At 40.5% G+C, this 24211-nt stretch overlaps 1 protein-coding gene across 2 annotated transcripts in view; it reads right to left on the bottom strand.

The window, feature by feature from the left end:
- Vps13b (vacuolar protein sorting 13 homolog B) overlaps window positions 1–24211 on the bottom strand; it is a 543216-nt gene that overhangs the window by 43413 nt on the left and 475592 nt on the right. For both annotated transcript variants that reach the window (XM_021183993.2, XM_029469591.1), the window contains exons 44-54: window positions 18522–18677; window positions 12329–12592; window positions 11719–11802; window positions 11365–11540; window positions 10516–10686; window positions 9301–9502; window positions 8189–8377; window positions 4768–4914; window positions 3022–3305; window positions 815–942; window positions 437–636 (exon numbers count right to left, since the gene is read on the bottom strand). In XM_021183993.2, coding sequence (XP_021039652.1) covers window positions 437–636; window positions 815–942; window positions 3022–3305; window positions 4768–4914; window positions 8189–8377; window positions 9301–9502; window positions 10516–10686; window positions 11365–11540; window positions 11719–11802; window positions 12329–12592; window positions 18522–18677 — 2001 coding nt within the window. The remainder of the gene's footprint in view (window positions 1–436; window positions 637–814; window positions 943–3021; window positions 3306–4767; window positions 4915–8188; window positions 8378–9300; window positions 9503–10515; window positions 10687–11364; window positions 11541–11718; window positions 11803–12328; window positions 12593–18521; window positions 18678–24211) is intronic.

Raw genomic sequence — 24211 nt, 5'->3', positions numbered from 1 at the left:
CCCTTCCCCCCTTTCTTTTCTCTGCGTGTCTATATATGCTAGGGCATGTGCGTGGAGGTCACACGGTATGTGTGGGAGGCGGTTCTCTCTTTCTCCCACGTGTCCTAGTGATTACACTAGGTGTCAGGGTCAGCAGTAGGAACGTTTACCTGCTGCACCTTGTCAGTTCAACAAGTTCATCATTTACAAATCTGAGCTCAATATCCATGACCCATATGGAGGAAGGAGAGAATAGGTTCTCACAGGTTGTTCCCTGGCTTTCACACGTGCACCATGGTGAATGCATGATCACTCACATACACAGATAATACACAGGAGGGAAGGAAGGAGGGAGGGAGGGAGGGAAGGATGGGAGGAGGGAGGGAAGGAGGGGGAGGGAATGAAGGGAAGGCAGGCAGGCAGCAAGCCAGTTGAATCTGGGGTAAGCATCACTGACCTGTGTTCCCTGACTGTTGATGTCCACAGGGTCACTCCACTCAGCTGCCATTTCTTCCATCGAGTCTATTCTCAGAAACAGGCTGGGAAGTAAGTCCTTGGTCTTGCAGTCTGGGTAACTGATAATCTGGTGATATAGCTCATGATGAACCGAACTCTCCGGAGGAATTTTTTTGCAATAAACATCAAACTTTGGAATATCTGAAAAGTTAAAAATGGGGGCAGGGGCATATGCAGACTTGGTCTTAGGGATGTCAAACAATGTGGCAAGAATGAGAGATACTTTAGTATTCTTCATAGGACCACAGGTATCTATTACATCAAAATTCCCCAAGGAATCTACTCTTCTGCTGTTTTATTTCAGGGCTACGAAACTCACCTCTGATGTTCTCCTTCATGAGGATTGGCACTGGGCATCTGTTGTGGAAAACGACTCGAGGACTTGGGTCTTCGGAGAGGGTTAAGTAAGTGACTCCCAAGTGCTCTTGATATGTCAGTGCTATTGCCCTGGAACAGACCAGCAACAATGTGGTTTGGGGTTCACAGGCTTCTCTCCAGTTCATGTTTATTTGAATGTACAGTATTCCAGACTCTGGAACACTGCTTTTTTAACTCAGAGGGTATGTTTTCCAGAAAAGGAGCCTGTCCTTCATTTAATAGTTGATGTACATGTATATAAGTTTACTAATTTCATAGTAGTGGTGATATTCATTTACAGTAAAATACTAAAAAATCCGAAAAAGGATTTTAAATTAAACCCTCCATGACACTATTATCAGATTGCTGGCCTTGTGCTAACCTTGTTTGTGGCCCTTGTCCTCAGTGCTTATGTGCTTAAATTCTTCAAGTACGATACTTCTTCCTCTCCAAAGAGTTGGTAAATTTTGGTAAAAGAAAAACTGACCCATTTTTAATTTCTTTCTTTCCTTTTAAGAAATTTCTAGAGAATTTATGTGTTTGCTCTATTTTTTATTCTAAATGTAGGCAATGAATTTTCACACAATGACCATACGTTACAGGACCTGCATTTTGGACATCAGAGCAAAGCTGGGATTCCTTGTTTTAAGCAGCTGCACCGGTACACATAACCTGCTACCATGAGGAGAAATCTTCCACTGTCCTATAGATCAAGTGCTATTTATGTTTAAACAGGAAGAAAATTTCTCTCTGACTTCTGTACTGACTATCAAGATTAAAGAAAGAAGGTGGCTGCAATTCTTAGTGGATGGTGAGGAAAGGGGTCACCATCCCCTGCCCGAGAGTCCTCTCCTAAAACTATCCTTGCCTGGCATGACAAACAGGAACCTTTCACTAGCATTTGGAAAATGCAACCATGTCACCAAGTGTGCATGCTAGCCTGAGGTGGGGAGGAGGAGAGGGCAGATCAGAATACATCTCTCTTCAGAGTCAAGTCCTCCTCACATGGACTAGAAGCTGCTGTGCAGTTTCCTTTGAGGGGCTAGGCAAGCCAGTCTCACACAACTTCCTTTCAATAGCCATAAATCTGGAGTGAAGAAGATAGAGTTATACTTTTAACTTGCCTACTTTAATATTTACATATAAGATTAATTTATACTGTGACTCTTAGAGAAATTAAATCTAATTTCTACATCTTTTGTTAAAATTTTTGACTTTCCATTTAAAAATAATTCACATACCATTCAAGAGCACTCAACACGTTTAACATTATTTAACCAAATATAAAAGCAGCTATCCTCATAGGGCTGGGGGTGAAAATACTTGTTCAATCAGGATCTCTGTGACATGGAAGAAGAAAGGATGTGTGGAGGGAGCATGACCTGACCTTTATGGAGATCTGTTAGGTAAGTTGTAACCTTTACAATGATTATTTAAAAATCTTTCATATATCAAAAACCTGGAATGCCTTCAAATCTCAGAGTCTATAACTCGATGTTGAGAAGAGGGTCCTCTCATAGGGTCACAGTGTGATTTCTTTCATGGCTGTATACACTGTAAGTAAGCAATTCTGCAGAAAAGACACTAATACCAAACAACCACAATACAGAAGTCAGTATGAACTATTACACGTCTCTGGCCCAATCCTGTGGTTGTCGTTTGTATAATTTGTGATCTGCACTTAGAATAGCTTTCATGCAGGAACAACCACAGCACAGAATATTCCTTGGTGTATGTTTATCTACATTACTATCTCTCTAAATGTCTTACATGAAAAATTCCATTTTGAAGTAAAAGTAAAATATTGGAAAAGCAAAACTTTGCAACTTGACTCTCTTGGATCCTTGCCTTCATGTCTCATCACTGTGCAGTCAGAGCTGCTCGAGGATGTGTCTCCCGCTTTCATTACCACGAATCCTTGCTGCCTGGTGACTGCACTGCACCATCCCAGCCCCTGCAGCATGAGGTGCAAAGGGAAAAATCAGCTAAGTGGACAACCTGTTTGTGACCATGACCTCTGTCCAACTGTATCCAATGTCTCAAAGTTCTTCATGAAAGATGAAAGAGCACATAGCGTTCCATGGGAGAGCACTGATATTCTGTCTCTCCTGGCCTCCTGATGAGCAGCGACGATGACAAGCAAAGAGTGTTTACACTTGGCTAAAATACCTGGTGCAGAATCCATTTTCCCTCTCGGTTCCGAAGGGCACGGCTACACTCTGTCTGGGAAACTCTCCTCCAATGATGGCTGGCAGGCTCCAGCACTGAGTGCTGTTGGCTCCTGGTACAGGAGAAAACCCCAGCAGTATCTGTTTCTGAAGCGTGGCTGTGTCCAGCACTGATGCCCCCACAGCAGGCATGATGTCCCAGCAAGGCAGGGAGCTGGATCTCACGGCAGGATGCTCGCCCCCTGGACAAATGCTAAAAGTAGCACTGTCTGGAACATGACAATGCTGGAAAGACACCACAGAAGGAGCGTGTTCACTAGAGTAGCGCAGAGAAGCATCCCTGCTAAGAAACCACAACCATGTGTTCTTACAAAGTGGCCAAGATGCAGAACTGGGCATGCCAGTGACCCTGTCTCCACCCAGAGGCCCTAATGTGACAGGGATAGCCTTGCCAAGCAAAGGGATGCCCATCAGGCATAAGAAAACATGGTGGCATCAGGCTGACTGGAAAAGACAGTGCCAAGTTTTCATTGTCCCCATGCCCTGGGGAGAGAGATGCTATGTACCTAAGAGGAAGTTGTGTTGGATAGGGGGAATCTGTAGAAACACATCTGAATGAGGTTCAGGATAAGGAACTGGGGACTCAGAAGACAAAACAGTAAGGCTCACTTTCAGGAGGAAAATGCTTTGTCCCAGCCTTCAAATGGAGTTTTATGGTTTATGATGTTAGAGCCTCTCCATTGAAAAATTTATCACACTTATTTATCTAGTGTGTTTGTATGTACATGGAAGTCAGAGAACAACTTGCTGGGACTGGCTCTACTCTGCTGCACGGTTCTCCAGAACAAACCCAGGTTGCTGGGCTTAGTAGCAGGCACACTTAGCCTCTGAGCTATCTCTGGGGCTCAAGCCTCTGATTTTTAGACTTAAAAAAAAAATCCCCTACTGTCCCATAGCCTCCCAGAATGTCTAGGGACTATCATATCTGGAAAAAAAAATACTAGCTGGCTGAGGCAGGGTCAGAGCTGAAAACGGAACACTGGCTGGCTGCAGGGAGCCATGAGGCTTCCACTGCTTTCTGGGAAGATGTGCCAAGTCCCTGAGTCTGAGGAAGTCCCACTGTTCAGATGTTGTGTAATTACACAATGTGCTCTAAGGTAAAGGGGAGACATTCATCCTATTTGATTATTTGAAAATACCCTTTAGGATCCAAAAGGAACAATACTGAGCACAGACTACAGTAAACAGTGATAATCATCTATTAGATAGTTCTGACCTCAAGAAAGAGCTGTAGCACATTGTTTTGAAAAACAATTCTTTCCTTCCTTAAAACATGAATGTTCATGTCAGTTGTACAAAGAACCATGTTAAAAGTCTTAAAGATCATTGGGTTTTTTTGCCACGGTGAGAACTGGCCCATGAGTGCTGCCATGTCTCACAGTCATGGCTCCACTTAGGTGACAGGCCCACACCCATTATCAGGACTCAGAAGCCACTGCTGTTTGCTCGTAGAGACAGTGCTGGAGAGAGCGGCTTCAGCACTTTCCAGGCAGGGCTGTGGCAGCCAGTGTTTCTGCTCACTTGTCCCTGTGGCAACTTCAACTTGCCATCTATGGTTTTAAATTCAGCACAAATAAGATTTCTATATTGATTGTTAGTATTTTCTTTGCCCCAGGCTAAAAAAAAGTTGAGCCTGTTTACAGTGAACCGAGGGAAACAGTGAAAACCATGTTTATGGATTACTTACCTCCTTTCCAGAATAGGCGTTAGAGATGGCCAAGTGTGGCTTATAAAATATCTGATATGGAGTGTTATTGATTACTGTAGTCTTATCTTCAATCTGAATAACTTGTATACCATGCTGCACCATGGAGGAGATGCAGAACTGACACAGCTGTGGGACAGATTGCAATGACCACAGTTTTTACACCACAAAGATACACATGAAGAATTTTTGACTATTTTATTTTTATTTTTACTTTTTTGTTTTATGACAGAATCTTTACTACTGCCCAAGCTGGCCCCAATTTCTGGATCCCTGTGCCATTATATCTCTCAAGTGCTGGGATTACAGGTGTGTACCTTACATCTGGCCTCAAATATGTTTTAAATGTATTTTTTTATTTTATGTGCATTGGTGTTTTGTATGCATGTGTGTCTAAGGTCCCCTGGAACTGGAGTTGCAGACAGTTGTGAACTGCCATGTGGGTGCTGGGAATTGAACCCAGGTTCATTGGAAGAAGAACAGCCATCTCTCCAGCTCCATGGCTTCAACAACTCTTAAAGGGTTGTTTTATATGTAGGTTTGCCTGGGACAGTACTGATTTTGCATTTTGGGAGGAATATATTTTTTTTTGTTTTTGTTTTTTTGTTTTTCGAGACAGGGTTTCTCTGTATAGCCCTGACTGTCCTGGAACTCACTTTTGTAGACCAGGCTGGCCTCGAACTCAGAAATCCGCCTGCCTCTGCCTCCCGAGTACTGGGATTAAAGGTGTGCGCCACCACGCCCGGCTGGGAGGAATATTTTTAATAGCAGTTCTTTCTGGTCTCAGAAATGTGTTGGCTAATTAAGGGGACAATATTTACAACAGGGCCCTTTAGCAAAGCAATTACTGATCTTGCCATCATGTAGTGATAGAGCAATGACTTGTTTCAGATTATTTCACAATTATCTCAAATCGTAGTTACAAATCATTTATATATGAACAAACACCATACGTCTTATTCAACAGGCTCCTACCTAGCATCCCTCCTCCTCAGGTTCATTATAGCAGCAACCCTCAGAATAACTAGCTTGCATCAAGGAGAATTTGGAGAACTTTTATACAAAAGATGGCAATGAAGAAAAAAAAATATTGACCTTCATATAACTTTATACTGTGCTTCTGATGTGTTTTGACTTGGCCAAGACACAGAAAAAGATGGAGCCCATGTGGTCTGGCTTCATGGTTCTGCTCTTTATTGTGTGTGATGTGTGTCATTTCCTTGTCTTGAAGCATTTCTGGTGAACAGCTAGAGCTATTACCTGACTGAAGGTGTCCTTCTAATAGGTAATACCCTTGGGACAGCATTCTCCAGGGAGGTTGGGAAATGTGTACAGTCTCTGTAATTGGAGTCCCAAGGTCAAAACCACTTTAATAATAATAATAAGGTGCTATTTATCTTTGTATTTTGACTCCTAGAGGCAGTATAATATATGAGTCCATATTCTTTTGGCTAGTGGGATATATTGAAGTTCTTATATATTTTTAAAATTTATAGTTTCTTTCCTAATATGATAAAGATGGGTGGAGCCCAGTATTTTTTAAGAGTATAAAGGAGTCCTGAGCCTAAAATGTTTAAGAATTTTTCTATAGTTTGTCTTTTCCTTCCTCTCCTCTCCCCTCTCCTCTCCCTTCCTCTCTCTCTCCCCTCCTCTTCCTCCTCCCCCTCCCCCTCCCCTCCCCTCCTCTCCCCTCTCCTCTCCCTTTTTTCTATTAACACACAAACATGTATTCAGTACACGCTGTGGGCACTCTTAAGAAGCTAGATGTACTGAGTGTTTGGTGGTAGTTCCAGGTGATCTGAACTCTTGCCCATGCACAAACACTATAGAACTTTGGTCAGCAGCAGCAGCATGTGTTGCTCAGTCACCTTTGAGGAAAGTAGTAACAGCAGTCTTGAATACTGGCAAAGGCAAACTTCTTGTTTCAAGAAAATTTAGTTTTTTAAAAGTGACTTAAGTGTTCCTAACTTTTTTTCAAAGGCTCTTTTAAAGATGCTCAACAAAAACTAATTTCTCCCCAAAGAGAAAGGCCATTGTGAATGCTACTGTCCTGGTGAGGTATTCCTTCTGTTCCCCCACTGAGGATGGCTAGCACGATGATGAGTCTCTCCGCTGTAGGCTATACAGTAACACAGACTGATGTGAGTCTCTGACATACATACATTTCTGTATTACTCAGCTAATTGCCTTGTATAGGTTTTAAGTTTATGCTGAAAAGCACATGCCATTTGTATCTTACCAAAGATGTTCTTGATATCCACAGCTCTAAAAGCATGGTAGAGGCCCACCCCTGCTAACTGTAACTCTTCCAGTATCCCCTCTTTGGATTAATGCATCTTCCAACTCTCATTTGAGAAGTTTCCATTTGCAGTAGATGTTGGTTAACACAGAGGACCATAACTGATCAAGGTACAGAAAGACTGCATAATGCTTAGCCCTGCAGGGAATGCATGTATTTTATCACTTCCCAAGGCTCAGAGTGGGTTAGAGTATAAGTGCCAGAGGCAGTAGATGAAACAAAGAAACTGTGTCATAAAAACCCTGCAGGGCAGCTGCACTCACACACGAATGCACAGCCACTGCAATAGCACACAACAGACCTATGCACGCCCAGGCAGACCAGAGGCTTGGGTAGAGATGCAAGTCGGATGTGGAATCCTAGCCCGACTGGCAAGTTATAGTTGCTGGGAACGAGGGAGGGAGGGAGGGAGGGATAGGGAGAGGGGTAGGGGGAGAGTGAGAGGGAGAGTGAGCTTTTTTTCTAAGAGTGGACCCCCCACACCTCACTATAAGCTATCCTGGATCCAGTGGAAGACCACATATCAAATACTATTTTGACAGCAAAAATTGGTCTTGATTTTTCTTTAAAGGACACAAAGTTTGGTGGGCACAGAAGGGGGAGTGAATATGATTAAAACACATTTTCTAAACCTCTCAATGGCGTTCTAAAGAATATGATTATTCTTGTAATATTAATTCCATAAGATTAGTCCTATCACTTTGATCAGCATATCCTTTCCAGCAAGATAACCATTCCTGTAGAGTCTTTGACTTCAATGCTCATAGTGTTTGATACCCTACTTCCTGTTCTGAAGGAGGAGGTCAAAGACAGTTTGTGAATATTTGAGAATAAGTCCAGTCCCCATACTATAAATCGAATGACTGGTGCCAGCTCTGAAATGGAGCCGTTACTGGATAGATTATGTAACCCAGGTTTTACCACTAATAAAGAAAAAAAAATTCCACGGTAAAACAAAAGTCTAGGAAGTTAAGAAAACAAGTATTTCACTGTTATCAATTAGAGTAACACCAGAAAGGGACTTAGAAAGGGAGGCAGACATACTTAAAGCACTCTAGGAGCACACAGATGCTCTCCCCTGCACCACATCCACACTGACCTTACCTTCTGATGTCCTGGGAAAGCTCCGAGTCTGATTTCAGCATCAACAAATGCTTCTTCATCCAGTGTCACTACCTCACCATTCCCGCCATCTTTCCACTTTGGAGATGTCAGATTATGGACCAGTTTAATTGCTAATGTCTTGTGCACAGTGTTTGTATTTGCCCAGTAAATTCCAATTTGAAAAGCTTCCTGGAAAAACAATGCCTCAATTGTATTGTTCTTAACCATTCCATATCGCCAGGATTTAAAAATATATACAATAGATATATTAAGGCAACCAAATAGTCCCCTGTACTTTTATTTTGGTAATGGCAAGATGTATTTTATTCTGGTTTACAATATCCTTTGATTCACAATGATATTCAAGTTCAGGGAAGAGAGAAAAATCAACCTCAAGCTGTAACTACCCCATGAATTCCAAAGACTTAAAACCTGAAAGGTTTCATCTCATTTGTTATCAGAAGAACATGCAACATTACGCCTATATAGGCTAACATTCCAACTCCATAAGGTAACTGCATCTGATTACTTCAAGAACTAGAAAAAATACAATTGAAAAAAGATGTTTATAAACTGGAACTTCTGAAATTGTTCTCCACTAGAAAATAGTTTTTGAAGATTTTCTTATAAATTTATATTGCTTTTTGAAATGGGTTAGCTTTATAAAGTCTGTGGTGGCAGACTATGTAGTCTTTCTGTGAATTTTTAGTTTGTAGTCAGAATTTTCCACCCATGACACTAATGATTGTATGGTGTTATAATTAACAAGTGATATGTACAATTATACACATCTAAGTACAGTTACAAGGCACAGGCAGGGTGGTGGATTAGTGTTTAATACAGCTTCTATGCTTGTCAGATACCTTGTACACAATGGGAATGTAAGGAGTATGTGTCATCAGATGCAGTGGTGATTTAGCCAGGAGTACTGCTGATGAGGAAAAGCACATCTGAAAAATGTTTAAATATCAAAGAACATTCCATACCCTTTATGTATGCACCTACCAGGTCAGTTTTCCATAAGGAATTCATCCAGTTAAGATGTAAGTGTAACCTCAGAATATAATCTAGTTATTGAGAGAAAAGAATATGCTAGTTTTAAGTTATATTACCTGAAAATTAGGAGGAATAATAATTTTGCCAGCAGGAACTTGTAGAACAATCTTCTCTCCTTCAAACAGCCAGAGATCCCACTTGGACTGATTGATAAGCAGGGCCCAGGGTAGCAGTTCTATCAGCAGGGTTCTAACATATGGTTTCCAGATTGACAGTTTGACTCGCATTGGGCTATCCCACTGACTCAGCTGCTCATTCCTGGTCCAAAGAACACATTCAAGTGACTCCCTGAACTATGATGAGTTCAGGATTCATGCAGTATGTTCGAGCATTCCAGACACACAATGCTCCCACAGGATGCCACTGTGCAGGACAGCAGCGCACAGCAGCCTCACCCAGGGTCCCACTTGCAAGCAGGAGAAAGAAGCTTTTCGCGTAATGATACTTTCCTCTGTGAGTAAAAGTGTCCATAAAGCTAAACCAGCTAGACGGCATCAGACTCCGATGCATTCAAAGGCTCTGCTCCATGGCATTTACTCTATCTAGCATAATGGTTAATCAAACTATAAAGTTGACTAGACTGAGAACTACATATGAGATTCCTCTGGACACACAGTGATTAAGATGTTTCAAGAGAGGATTAATTCTGAATGTGAGCAGCACCATCCAATAGGTTGGGGCTGAGAGGAAATAAAAATAAGACAGAAAAAGCTAGGAGCAAAAACATTCTCCTCTGTACTCTAGCTGCCATGGCAGGGACTCCTCTGCTCTGTGAAGCCTTCCTTCCCATAATGGACTAAAAGCTCAGAAACTGTGAGACAAAGTCTTTTCTCCTGCAAGGTGTGTACTCGGGGATCTTGTCAGCAATAAAAAGTTTCAATAACAAGCTAGTAGCTTGTGAATGGTGTTTTTCTTTTTTCTTTTCTTTTCTTTCTTTCTTTCTTTCTTTCTTTCTTTCTTTCTTTCTTTCTTTCTTTCTTTCTTTTTTTTTTTAGTATTTTTTATTAGATATTTTCTTCACTTACATTTCAAATGCTATCCCCAAAGTCCCCTATACCCTCCCCCTGCCCTGCTCCCCAACCCACCCACTCTTGCTTCCTGGCCCTGGCATTCCCCTGTACTGGGGCATATGATCTTCGAAAGACCAAGGGTCTCTCCTCCCATTGATGGCCAACTAGGCTATCCTCTGCTACATATGCAACTAGAGACAGAGCTCTGGGGGGCTTCTTAATGTTTAGAAGTACATATAGAAAACGAATGAAGAATGTCACCTGTCAGAATCTTTGTTACTGTAAGGCCAAGTGGGCTCCTGGGACTTTTCTGGCCCATAGAACTCATCAAGCATCTCACTAACTGTGCCTCCAGGCTGTATCTTAGTGGTTATTTGCTTAATGAGGGCTGTTGATATGGGAACAGCACAATCAGAAGGGTCATATTCTTCCCTAGGAAGTGAAAAGAAAAGCAGTAACAGATTTTTAAAAGTGATTTATTTATTCATTATATATAAGTAGTACACTGTTGCTGTTGCTGTCTTCAGACACACAAGAAGAGGGCATCGGATCGCATTACAGATGGTTGTGAGTCACCATGTGATTGCTGGGATTTGAACTCAGGACCTCTGGAAGAGCAGTCAGTGCTCTAAACCACTGAGCCATCTCTCCAGCCCCCTTAAGTAATTTATAATTTACCAAAAAAAAAAAAAATCCAAAAAAACCACTAGAAATGTAGTTAGATTCACACTGTTCTGTGGTGTATTCTCCTTTCTCTTTCCTTTCTTCCTTCCTCCTCCTCCCTCCCTCCCTCCCTCCCTTCCTTTTGTGAGTTGGAGATTTATGACACAGTTTTTAGATGGTCTGTGCCCTGGCTCTTCTTCCCACGTACCCATGCTTGGATGAGATCTCTAGTCATCTCTTTTCTGCAGGAAGGTGTCAATAAAATCTAAAATAAATTGCATTTTATGATTCCACTTGGTTATTTATAAGCTTAATGAAAGCGGCCAGATTCTATGTAAAGCCTTACTTCACATTTTTCTCAGGTCAGAATGTAAGTAAGGCTGCACCCATGTAGCCAGAGCAGCTTGAGGCTACTTTGCTTCTTGGGAAAATTCACTTTGCTCATACCGTGCTTGAAATGTCAGGTGATGTACAAGGTCAGGTTCGACATTTTGTAGTGGATTTTCCTGCCCTCTTCCTGGAATAATCTGTGTTTCACTCAGACCCAGACTTCTTTTTTCCAAATGTATAATAATGGGGTCTGGAAGATGACTTCTCATGATAAAGAGAGGGCTGAACACGATCTATAAAAATAAAAGGACAGAAACAACTTTCATATTTGCTTTGTTGCAGTATTCCAGCTGTTTGATGCTGAAACATACGTGTAATAAATCTCCTCCTTGGGTCACTGTGACCTTATTTATTTGAGAACAGGAAAGGTCAGTGTTGGACACCATGCTTCAGGATTGAGAAAGCACTCACCATTCGCTGCTGAACTTGAGAGTTGGGTTCCAAAGTCAAAACTGTGCACCACACATAAATAATGGAACTGTTTGAAGTAGGCACCTGCACATGAGATAGGAAAGGCCCTGTAAGATCCAAAACAGCCTGATAATTAAGCAAAATATACAGAGTATCAGTTTAGATGATGAAAGAAGTTTCCAGTTACAGGAAAAAGCCACTAGGAATACCAAGGAAGTAAAACCAGACTTAAATGAAAAGGGACTCCTTTCTGCAAGGGTGAAGAAGTCTGCACATGGATAGTGACATGAGATGGTGGAAGAATGAAGAGATCCAGTTCTTAAGTGGATGAAGATGAAGGTGGTGAAGATTCAGACAGAGACTAAAAACCATCAATCATCACAAAGATGCTCAAGTGGGGAGGTCAGGATTCCAGTCCCACCTCTGGGAAGCCCAGAGACGGGAGCCACTGCCAGAATCACCGACCAGTTTTTCTTTGCTTTCTTAGGTTTCACTTTCTGCATAAACCAATTGTAATTTTATGACAAAGTATGGGCTACATAAAGTCAATGCACAATGAGAACATTTCTGTTTTTAAAGTCACTCTTTCGCAGATATCAGGAACTCATACCTGGATGACAGTGCTATACTCAGAGGCTTTGGGTTCCAGACACACATCTCTTGACCAGTCCTCGTCTCCCTTAGCCTTCACACACAGCTCTGTCAGTTCGTTGTTTTCTAATATGTACGAAGGCAACTTCTGTTTAGCTGTGAGGCAATCAAAGTGTTCTCGAACTACAGCTTGTCCATCTTGACCAATGTAATGCTGGACAACTTTCAGTTCTATACTCTGAGACAAATAGCTACAGATGATCTGTCTTCCACAGATGATAATCTAAAAGACGATACATAAATAATCAAAAGGTTCATCAATTTGGATGTCATTAACCAGAAATATGTATTCCTTTGGGAGATAATGCTGATGTTCATTACAGATGAAGTCATCAGTTTAGTATGACAGCGTAAGGAGTCTTTAAAGAAAAAAAAATGAATTTTGTTCTGATCATATACAGTTGATGATATTTAAAGAGGGGACACATAGGCTGGGAACCAGTGAGCAGCTGGAAATGGTGAGGTGCTTGAGCTAAAGATGTGTACAATAAAAACTGTGGAAGCAGGTCAGTGCGTAGCTCACCTGGCAGACAGAGTAGAGGGAGGCGCAAGCCTGCCAATCACCTTAAGTACACTCAGTGAGAAGCAAAAGGCTGGAGAAGGGACAGAAAGTGGGTCCTGTAGGAAGAACTTTGCTCATGTCTTGAGAGGTGACTGACCAGGAGATGGTGGTGGTCAGTGCTGCCACGCATGGGATGGGAAGCAGGCCACTCACTCTGTAATGTGAGAGCAACTGACATCATGTGCTCCCCGAGGCTGCTCTCCAACAGCTCTCTTATCTGCTAAGAGATCTTGGTGGAAACTAATACAAATGAGCTTTGATTGAAATACAGAATTATATTATATTTTACTTTTCTACATTGTAGAACTATACAACTTTAAAAATAAACACATAGAAGTTTCCATTAAACCCATGGATTATCTAATTTTGCAACCAGCTAAGAATATAAACCATAGGAGGTAGTAAGAAATAGTTTTTGAGTTGACTGAAATTGGAAAGATGTTGCAAAATTTATTCTTACACAGTTAATATTTTAGAAAGCAAACCCTTCTGTAATATGAATATTCACCATGACTAAGGAAAACAGTTTTTTTTTTTAATAGTATTAAAGATTGAATCCTGGGCTTTACACATCCCAGGCTAGTGCACTATTACTGAACTACTACCCCAGTCTCTAATGTAATAAATACTTTTATAAGCTTTATATCTTATTTGTGATGTTTTTCAGATTATAAAATAATATCAATAACACATATATTATTATTATGGGCCTAAGCATATGATAACCAATTTTAATGTATCAACTTGACTGGACATTGGACTGCTCAGGCATTTAGTCAAATGGCATTTATCCTGGACATTTCTAAACGACATTATCATGTGAACAGGCACACTGAGTAGAACAGACTGTCCCTCCTTCAATGTGAATAGTGCTAAGTCTGAGGGCATGCATTTTGCTGACTGAACAGACACTGATCCTAGCCATCTCTTTCAAATGGAAATAGTTGCTAGTTTTGGGTAGCTCTGCCGGTTCTGAGGATTCAGGGTCAGACTAGAACTGAACATTGACACTTGAACTTGCTGACTGCAGAGTTTGGGACTTCTGTAATGGGAACTGATTTATAATCAGTCAGTCAACTGAATAACTTAACAATCGATTCTTTCATATTATTAATTGGCTCTGTTTTGATAGAGAACCCTGACTCAGTTAGGTGCTGCTGTGATTCTCCTTAGCAAGAAGAAAACACAAGTATGTTGACATTGATTAGCTTTCAGGTCTGTCCCATAGTCTATACTGAAGACAGCCCCAATAAGCTTGCATCCTAAAAACCTAACACCTACTCATCAATTTAGATTTTACAGGAAAGAGGAACACAAACTTGCCAAGCACCATTATTTCCTTTCTCATTTCAAAGCCTGTCTTTTTCCCTTGCTGTAAAACACTTTGAGTTGGTTTAAGTATCAGAGGTACCCAGATACCTCCCTTGTTGGCCCTCAGCTGTCCTGCAGATGCTAAACGGTGATTCCCTTCTCCTGTGCCAAAGCCTAGGGTAAACATGGAGTTTTGTTTTTAATATGAGGATTTCCTTCGGCAATGGTCAGGGAGATAATCCAGGATTTACAAAGTCCCCCTGCATCTGTCATGAAGTCTTGTAAGAGAATATGCAGAGGTTATGTAGCCATCTTGAGACTAGGAAGTCAGATTTTTATTTATGAGCATGTAGTGTGTCCATTTATCTGCTATGTGTGAAGGTGGAGGCCATAAAGGTGTGGATCGCCTGGAGCTTGATTGACAGGTGGTTGTGAGCCACTTGGTGTGGGCCCTGGGAACCAAAATAAGATCCGCAGGAAGACCTTAAGTCCTGAGTCATCCTTCCAGCCCCATGAATAACTATATTTGATGAATTATTATGTGTTCAGAACAAGCCCCTAGAACGAGACCCCACATCTTAAATGGCCTCTGTTTGTAGTTCCTTGCATTTTTGAGTACAAGGATTTGGCATTTTATTCTTAAACAATTACTTATTTTACTAATGTGTATGTGAGTGCTGCAGAGTCTGTTTGGATCACATGTGTACAGGTAACTTTGGAGGCCAGAAGGCTCTGAATCCCCTGAAACTGAAGTTATTAAACACTTTTAAGCACTGGGTCATCTCTCCAACCCCTGGCATTTTCTTAAACATTTGTGTTAGAATTATGTTTCAGATCTTAAGGATCACATCTGTAAAACAAGCTGCTCTTCACTATTACACTTCCCCTAGATATGCTAGCTATTATGATGTTTTAGAACTATGCTTTCACATAAACAAACCATAAAATTCAACCATGAGTCCTAAATTAGTGGGCAAACATTTCTTTAACATATGCTGGGGATTACTAGGCACTTGTGGTAGTACATCTTTTGATGCCATAGTAGCACCTAGTTTTAAATAAACATTCAAAAACTCCAAGGTAGTATCTAGCTGGCTTACTCTTAATTTATCCAGGCCTGGCAATATGTACTCATGAAGCTTCCTTCCCAACCTTTGTATCCCAGGAGATCTAGGAGAGAATTTGGCACTCTCACAGAAACCACAACATCTCTGCAACCATCTGGGACTCACTTCTTTTAAAGACAAAGATCCTCTTGGTGGGGTTTTATAGTTTCATTTTAAAGTAAAAAGCTTGTTAAATAGGTTTTCAAATTTGATAAAAGGGAAAATCCTTTAAAATGTCCAGGGAGGAAGACAACTTGGAAAATGGGAAATCCAAAATGGCCACTCACTGGAAGGATATTCTTTCAGGGAACTGGGCTCAGCAAAGCTCTGTCTGCTTTTCTTCAAACTGGGCAACCTACAGCGCCTTTATTTTGCAAATTATGGTTTGAATTTCAAGATTAACTTATCAGTTGAAGACAGCTACTTAATATTTTAGTGTTTCTCTTTAATACACATTTCCAGGTTTCACACTAATTTTTCTCTTTCCCCAAAGCCACAAAGACGCATACTGAAGATTTCTACATATGATTTTACTTAGCAGGTTTCAGAGCTCTTATTAGATCAGTGCCAAGAAGAACAGTGATATGAAAGAGTAACTTCAGAGTGCCAGATGCTCTGGAAAATGATACCTTAACTGTGATTAAAAGTCTATGTACAGAGATGCAGGAATACATGCATTTGAGCTTTTAGACTGGCAGGACACTCTTCAGTGAAGAGACAGGAAATACAGAAGCAAACATGGGTGCATGAGTAGTTGCACAACACGTACGGATCCTGGGAAATGGTACATTATGACCAGGATAAAAGATGTAAGAAAGGCAGACTAAGTATCACTGTTAAAGAGTGTTCTGGACAACTCTCCACTGTCAGGGGCATATCAATGTGTCTAAAGCTCACCAGGGACCTGCATCCCATGAGACTCAGCAATTAGGCAGCTGCTGTTTATTGCGGACTTCTAAATCTAGGTGGGAGAGAAGGAAAGAGGCCAAGACAAGAATGTGGCAAAGCTCCCTGGAAGCTTGATTAATTTCTTTCTTCCTAACCTCATCAGCTGAAAAAAAAATCTTCATTGTGGATGTTCCATACCACCACCAGATCTGAATACTAAATTATCATGGCTACAGAAATGAAATGAGATCTAATTTGAAAAAAAAAATATAGCTTGTGTCTATGAGTGAGAAGGACAGAGGAGAGGGAACACTGATAAGATTTTAGAACCTATTTGTTTGGATGTTTGGTGTACTGTTACAACCCTGGGGCTTAGGAGACTCTTCTTTCCAGGCTGAAAGGCTTTCTTTTTTCTTATTTACTTATTTAAATATACTTTTAATTGAAATTTAATTACATCATTTCTCCTTTCCTTTAACTTCTCCCATGTCCCATTCCAACTCTCAAACTGGCAGCCTTTTTTATTATGTATAGGTGAATCTATATATCCATATGTGAATGTATTAACACAGCCTGCTGTGCATGTCTTTGCTGTCTGCGTAAGTGGCTGCATACAGAAGTAGCTTGCAGAGTCCTCACAGTAAGCTCTGTGCCTTACTGTGTGCCTTACTGTATGGAGAACAGTAAAAGCTTGGTGGAATGGCCTAATAGCTGGTGGAGATCAACAACAGAGAGGGTTACTAGGTATGAGGGATAAGGCCTCTTTTTTAAAGTATTCAAGCCAAAGCTGAGGGATCATTTCTTAGACATGCTAGTAAATGTGATGTATTTCTGGATGACCACAAGTAACAGAGTCACAGGATGGGTATTCATTTATCATACAACAGTACAACCACTAAGAACTCTTAGGGCAGACAGGTACTCCAGCCTTAGTCTTATTGATACCACAGGTAGATCATCTCCTATATCTTTCAGAAATACTCATTTGTCTCATGTTTATGTCTTTGCCTATTTGATACTGTTTGGAGTGTTTTGTCTTAATCCAAATTCTAAATATTTTCCAAAGACTTGATGAAGCATGATCTTTTTAATGAGGCCTCTAAATTCCCTTCACACTTACTGCCAGTTTTACATGAATTTACAATTTGGGAACAAAGCTTATGTTGCACTCTTGGTATGTGGCATTTTAACCTGCCCTGGTGTAGCCAGAACTCTGAGAAGTAACGGGTTAATCAGGACACTGTTTCCTGTCTTCCTCTGCATAAGTTCTCTCTCCACTGCTGTTGTCCACAGGAATGAGAACTGCAAGTTCAGATCCCTGATTAGACTCAGTCCAGGATGGACGATAGGGCCTACTTGCCCTCTTGCCAGTTGCTGCCTGCCAGTTTCATGAGAAAGGCCCTATGGCTCCATTAGAGGGGTGCCCCTCTCCCAGGAGGAATGCTGTACCTATCATAGCCTAGGTTCACATAAGCTCTGCTCTGCTTGTTACAATCCAGATGCAGACGTATATGTTAAAACCCTTACAACAAACTCAGTTATTGTGTGTGGTGAAGCCAGTCTTCAGATTTTTAATACTTCCTTTTTTTCCTTTCTACTTTTGTCATATGCTGCACACTTGAAAAAAATCTTTTAGAAACCACATTTTCACATCTTAAGAACATAGAAAAAAAGTGTCAGATACTTTTTTCCCTTTGCAGTCTTAGAACTTCAAAAACAGCCAAAAGGAAGTTTTATAAAATACGTAAAAATATGTGCTGAGAGCTAAGGTTTTATATGCCAAGAGTTAGACTGCAGTGAATTTTTACTGCAGTTAATATTAACTCTTAGGAGAAGCGAAGCTTGGTGGAGTCCAGGCTCAGTCTGTCACAGGAGACTATCCCAAGGCTTTCACACACATTATTCTTGTGTGTACATGCATGAGGAGCAACAACTCTTGGTTATCCACTGGTGGATTATCCAAGAGTCTCTACTTCTCTTTGCTTCTTTTCCTTCTCAGGAAAGGCCTTTGGCTATTTCACAGCTCATTAGCACCTCTACCAGAAGGCAGGTGGTGACAGGGAGAAAAGGTGGAACTAAAATCAGTAAACTTTACTGCTCGTTAGCAACTCTTGTAAAGGACGAGGGACAAAGGGTCATCAGCACCATCAGCACTAAGTGCTCATGTGCATGGTGTCAGAGGGCAGATATACATAACCACGGGTGCATGCCCATTATTACTCCCTCACGTTTAACAGTCATGCCCATTATACGAAAATTCAGGTCATGAACACAAGGACACTCACCTGTTTTTGCACTCCGCTGAGTGGTCGGACTTTGATGATGAGTGAAGCAGTTCGACCCTTGTACTGAATTGTTCTAATAAATGTACCGGCATGGTCCACAGTGAAGGGCTCTGACCAACGCCAGTTACCCCAGCCTTCAATACAGATGTGTAACAGCTGGAAAGAAAAACAATAATCGTCATAATGCCAAACATGCCAACAAAAATCTAGTCCTAAAATGAAAGTCTTGTTGCTGGAAGACCTCTCTCTATTTGTAATCTCTAGCATGTGTTTTCTTTCTAACCTGCATTATTCATAGACTTCCAGCTTAGTTCACCAGGCTAAGAATAGCAAATATGCCACAGAATCAACATTGTTTTCCAGATCACAGTTTGAAATAATGGTTCTATCAAATGGCAAAAGGTCTGTTGAACATTTGAGGAGGAAAAAGAGCTGTTTCATTCATTTGGAGGACAAGAGGTTTAAATGTGAGATCAAAGAACACTGGTCTTGGCCTGATAGCACATTCAGCTAACTTCTGCTTGCAGCACTATTTTTGACTCTAAATTACCAGTCCTTGATTTTTTTTCTTTTTGATAAAACATAAAACAGAAGACAAAATTCATTTAATAAATCTTTTATGAGATTATAGTTTTAAATCAGAAATTCTTCAACACTTTGACATGAGGTAAGTGCCTTTGGCCCTTGTATCTTCTGCATTATATGCTTACAGTAATTTTTACCAACTGAGTCTCTGGGTGCATAGTCTCATTTGCGTATATAACATTGAGACTCTTGGCAACAACTGAGTTTCTTTTGTGGGTCATTCAAGTATTTACTATTTGAGCTAGTAATCACCAACTTAGCCTATAAAATCAGTTTAATACAGGCAGATTAAATACATGGGAATTAATACTTCTTTATAAAGTATATAAGCAATATTTGATATGCTTAGGAAGTATTTGAAAACTGATACTTTAAGTGTTTATATGATCCAGAATGCCAGGCTTTTCATTTCATTCTTTAGTAGACCTAACTAAAGGTGAAGAAGCACTCCCAGCTACAGACTGAGTGACACTGAAATCATCTACAGAGTCACAGGTCTATGAAGATGCACTAAAGGCAGACATAGTATTATCCTCAAAATGAAAGTTTTCATGGAGGCACATTTTTTTCTTTCAGTTTCAGCCAGCCTTTGGAAGAGCCCTGACAACAGACTTCAGTTTGAAAATTCCCCAAGGTCACTAGTCTTCACAGGTGTATTTTGTGGATTGCTATAGTAGCACTGCTATTGAGGACTTTCTTCAGTTCCTCCTTCACACCATGGCTGATGAGCCTCGGAAATAACAAGGCCACTGGCGAAGAGGACTTCTAAAGAAGAAGACCATTGACAAATATACAGGGCAGCAAGCCCCCTCAGTAAAAACAGGGCCTCACCTACATATGCTCTACAATGTAAAAGCATCAGAGTATCTTTGATGTGTAAATATTAGCTACAAGAGCGAGAAAAGCAATTGCAGTATTTGGAAACTTTCCTTTCTTCCTCTTTTTTCTTTTTTAATAGCAGCAACTGGGAAAAAGTTCAGATCCACACAAAGATAAAGGAGATACAGTTGTTTTCTTTGGAGGTACTAGTATCTGGGAATGACAAAAAGCAACAAAACAAAACAAAACCAACAACAAAACCAAAACAAAAAACCCAAACCAAAACAATACGAAATTCAAGGAGGAAAGTTACTTAAGGTCAATGTAGCTACATTTCCTGAATGTGGCATAGACGGGAGAGAAAGTTTTTAATATGTACAACGTGACTTTAATTGAGGATATGCGCATTTGCATATGAGATCAGCTTAATTAAAGCCAATGCTTCCTGCATACAACTTTTATTGATTTGGTACAATGAAGGAATATGCTGTTAGGTTTTCGTTGGCAGTTAATTGTTTTCAAAATGTGGGCAAAAATAGTTTCTTTGAATTATTAAAATTCAGATTCATTTGGATTCAGTTCACACAGAAAAGTCAAATGGGAAGAAAAGGTAAAAAGTCCTTCCCCCCATATGCATCAAGTAAGGACTTGCAGTGTTCCACCAATAAGAAATATCTATCACTGGGAATTACATGCAAATAATTGCCTAGGAAACTGTCTATGGGAAGGATCTCAGAAGGCCCAGAAGCACATCAGTCCTACCTGTGTAGACACTATGCCTGGGAACCTTTGCCACTAGTTGGCCATAGATGGCAATGACCACAGTCCCACAGACTATGGCAGGAAGCATCTTCTTATACACAGTGGCTAAAGTTTCCTCTTGAGAAATAATATTCTTATCTGGATTTTAATTTCTGGACATGAATATAAAGAATTGATACAAAATCTGGCACAAAAATCATGAAATTTATGTTAGAATCCCTAATTTCAATGAGATACTTTCTGCCATCCATCCAGCTTGTCTGTATTACGTGGGCCTCATGAGGAAGGCAGAAATGTGTCCCATGGAAGAGATGAAGTGTGCTCTTTGAGCCACAGGAGTGGACTAGCTTCTAGGGAGATGCTCAAGAGCAGATGAACCACAGAGGCAGTGGGCAAGAGCAGGGTGCTCTAGGGGTCCAGACAAGGGAGGGCCTGCTCCAGGCTCCCATGATTAGGAGAGCTTCAGGAACAGCTGGGCTCAGTTGGGATAAAACTTCTACTGGCAAAGATCACAGTTCATTCCATGCCAAAGGGACTTGAGATTTAGAAATCAACAGCCATACACAGTAAATAGTGTCAGCTGGCTGGAGAAGAGGAAGGCAGAAGTTAGACAGGCAGACTAGGTGAGAGCTAGCATGCAGTTATGAAGCTTGGAGTTTGGGATCTATTTAGGAATTAGAGCTGGCCACAGACCCCTAACACACTGCATGTAGTGTTAACAGAAGAGGAAGTGGTGTAGGAGGCACAAAGGCTGCAGAATGAGAGGCAAAGCTGGGTGAGGAGGGCAGGGGCCTCATCCCTTCTGCCTGGAGCCCAAGGCTTTCTTGTTTCTTTAGCACCTCTGGGGGCAGTGGCGGTGGCAGGGAGGGGGGTCTTTTACTTCCTTTCTTTGAAGAGTTAACCTTGTTGACTTACTTCCTCTACCACCTTCCCATCAATCCAGACTTTTCATTCTTTTTAATTTTGTTTTCTTTCGAGACAGGTTGTCTCTGTGTAGACTTTTCATTCTTTTCTGGACTATTTAGGTAGTGCTTAATATTTTTCTACTGAGTAGAAAATGTAACCAGAAGTCACTCTTGGAACTTTTAAATGACCACTTACGGCAGCTGTAAAGCAAGGGATAGTGGCCACAGTTGTTGGAGGACCCTGAGGGACTATGTGTTCTTTATTCAGCAGCCCCTGGGGCTGTGCTGCCAGCCAAGCCAAATGTGTAATTTTACTACTGAAGACTTCAGATGGGAGTATATACAGCTTTCAAGTCATTTTTTTTTCTGTACAAAATAAAACAGAATTAGTGGTCAGGGAGTTAGAGTGCAGCCCTGAGGACCACCCACAGACATGTCTAAATTGATATGTTGAATTCCTGAATTGATATATTCAGGAAGAAAGAAAACTAAGATGCAATCCAGGAGAGGAGAGTCCACTAGGAAAGGAGAAAGGCTGAGTGAGTGGATGCTGTCTGTTACATTAAACCCACACACTAAAAGTGCCAGAGACTTCTCTGTGAATGGACACATTTGTTACTCAGTGACAAACGACCTTAAAAGTAAGTAAGTGAGGGTTGCTTCTGTGTTTATAATTTACCCTACAGTTGTGCACAATGTTCTAACAAGAAACTAAAAATTCAAACAACTACAAAGATTTTTCCCAATTCATTGCACTCATTATAGAAATTTTTAAGGAGGGTAAAACATTAAGATGTAATTCAAGGTCAATAAGCAAGTGGATATATATTGATATGTCTTAAGCCTATAACTTTTACATATACTAAAACATACACCATTTATTAAACTTTTAAACTCATTAATGTAACATTTTACTCTGTGGTGGGCATTTAATACATTTATTGAATAAACAAACCGAGGTTAATGAGACTAACCAAAATCAAATTCTCACAAATTTTAGTAGGGACATTTATACATAAAATAAGAATTAAACTAAGTCACAATATTAAATTATTTTCTCTTTTGAGTATTCTTTCAAGATAGAAGCTATATACATGGATAATGATATTAAACTACAAATCAATGTCCCCAGTGTCTAATCAGACACTGAGATACTGATAGTAAAACATCAAATAGGGTAAGAGCTGTGGAGGAAAAAACTATGATCAAAATATATTGTATGAAAATTTAATAAAAATATGAAAAAGGGTCAAGTAAACAAAGAGTGATGACAGGTAAGCAGCACAAATGAAAACTAAGATTTTTAAGAAAATTTGACTTATACAAACATATTATCTGGAAAATAAAGTTCATCACTCATTTGCAGTGTCTGGTTTAAGTGTATGCGGAATGTTGGGAAATTAGCAGACCAATGAGAGGAAATATGTCATGCATTGTGAGTTTTCACAGAAACTCAATTTAGAGATGTTCATTAGCTAACATTATGATAAAAGTCAAGCAGAAATAATTCTATATAATGGCTTGATAGCACCAAGACTAAACACTGACATTTTTTGGACCCTATAGAGCCTTTCACATTTACAGAATACAATTTCTCATAAAAAAGAATGATTAGGTAGAAATAAAATTGAATTGTTTTTTAGTGCAGAACTTGGACTCTTTTGTACAGGAACAAGAAACGAGGAAGAGGGCTAACTTATGAAGGCCTTTCTAAAGCAACTAAGAGCGACCACCACCATGGCGCATGGGCCGCTGAGGGTGACAGCTGCAATACTTCACGGGCTGCTGAGTACTTCATTGTTCAGTGTGCAGTACTTGTAAGTTTTCCCTTAGGATTGTCTAAATTCAACAAAGGTTACAAATGTTGTGCAATTAGTATAAACCAACTTATAAAAGGGAGAAATCTGACATCTCACAAAGTGTTGGTTGGGAGGGAAATTTTAGCTAGAGGGTATTCCTTGTATGAAAATCTCAGGTTCAGATACTTATTGACTTGCCAGCTCTACAGAAGAGTTCATATAAAAATCTTAATGTCATATAAAAACATAGGCAAGAGATATTATATAAATGTGTCCAATGATTTACCGAGATGTATTGCTCTTCCAGCCCCAACAAGCATCTGAAAGAGTCAGATGCAGTTATTTGCACCCATCCAATGGACAGAAGTAGCTGACCCCTGTTGTTGAGTTGGGAAAGGCTGAAAGAAGCTGAGGAGAAGGGCGATTCTGTAGGAGGACCAGCACTCTTGGTTAATCTGGACCCCCGAGATCGTTCAAACACTGGACCACCAAACAGACAACATACACCAGCTGATATGAGGCCCTAATACACACACAGTAGAGGACTTCCAGGTCTGTGTTCATTCAGAGATGAAGCACCTAACCCTCAAGAGACTGGAGACCCCAGGGAGGTCAGGTGGGGTGGGGAGGGGTCATCCACGTGTAAATGGTGTGGGGAGGAGGTGTGGGGTGTGGAACAGTCAGAGGATGGATGGGGAGAGGCAGGGAACGGAATATGGAGTGCACAAAATGAGTTACAAATAAAATTAAAAAACTGTAGAGTGTGATGGTACCATGTAATAAACTGAACCTCCATTTCTAAAAAAAAAAAAAAAAAAAA

Source organism: Mus caroli, chromosome 15, assembly GCF_900094665.2.
Source record: "Mus caroli chromosome 15, CAROLI_EIJ_v1.1, whole genome shotgun sequence".
Lineage (NCBI taxonomy): Eukaryota > Metazoa > Chordata > Mammalia > Rodentia > Muridae > Mus > Mus caroli.
Note: the sequence above shows the minus strand (reverse complement) of the source record. Positions and strands in the feature narration are given on the sequence as shown.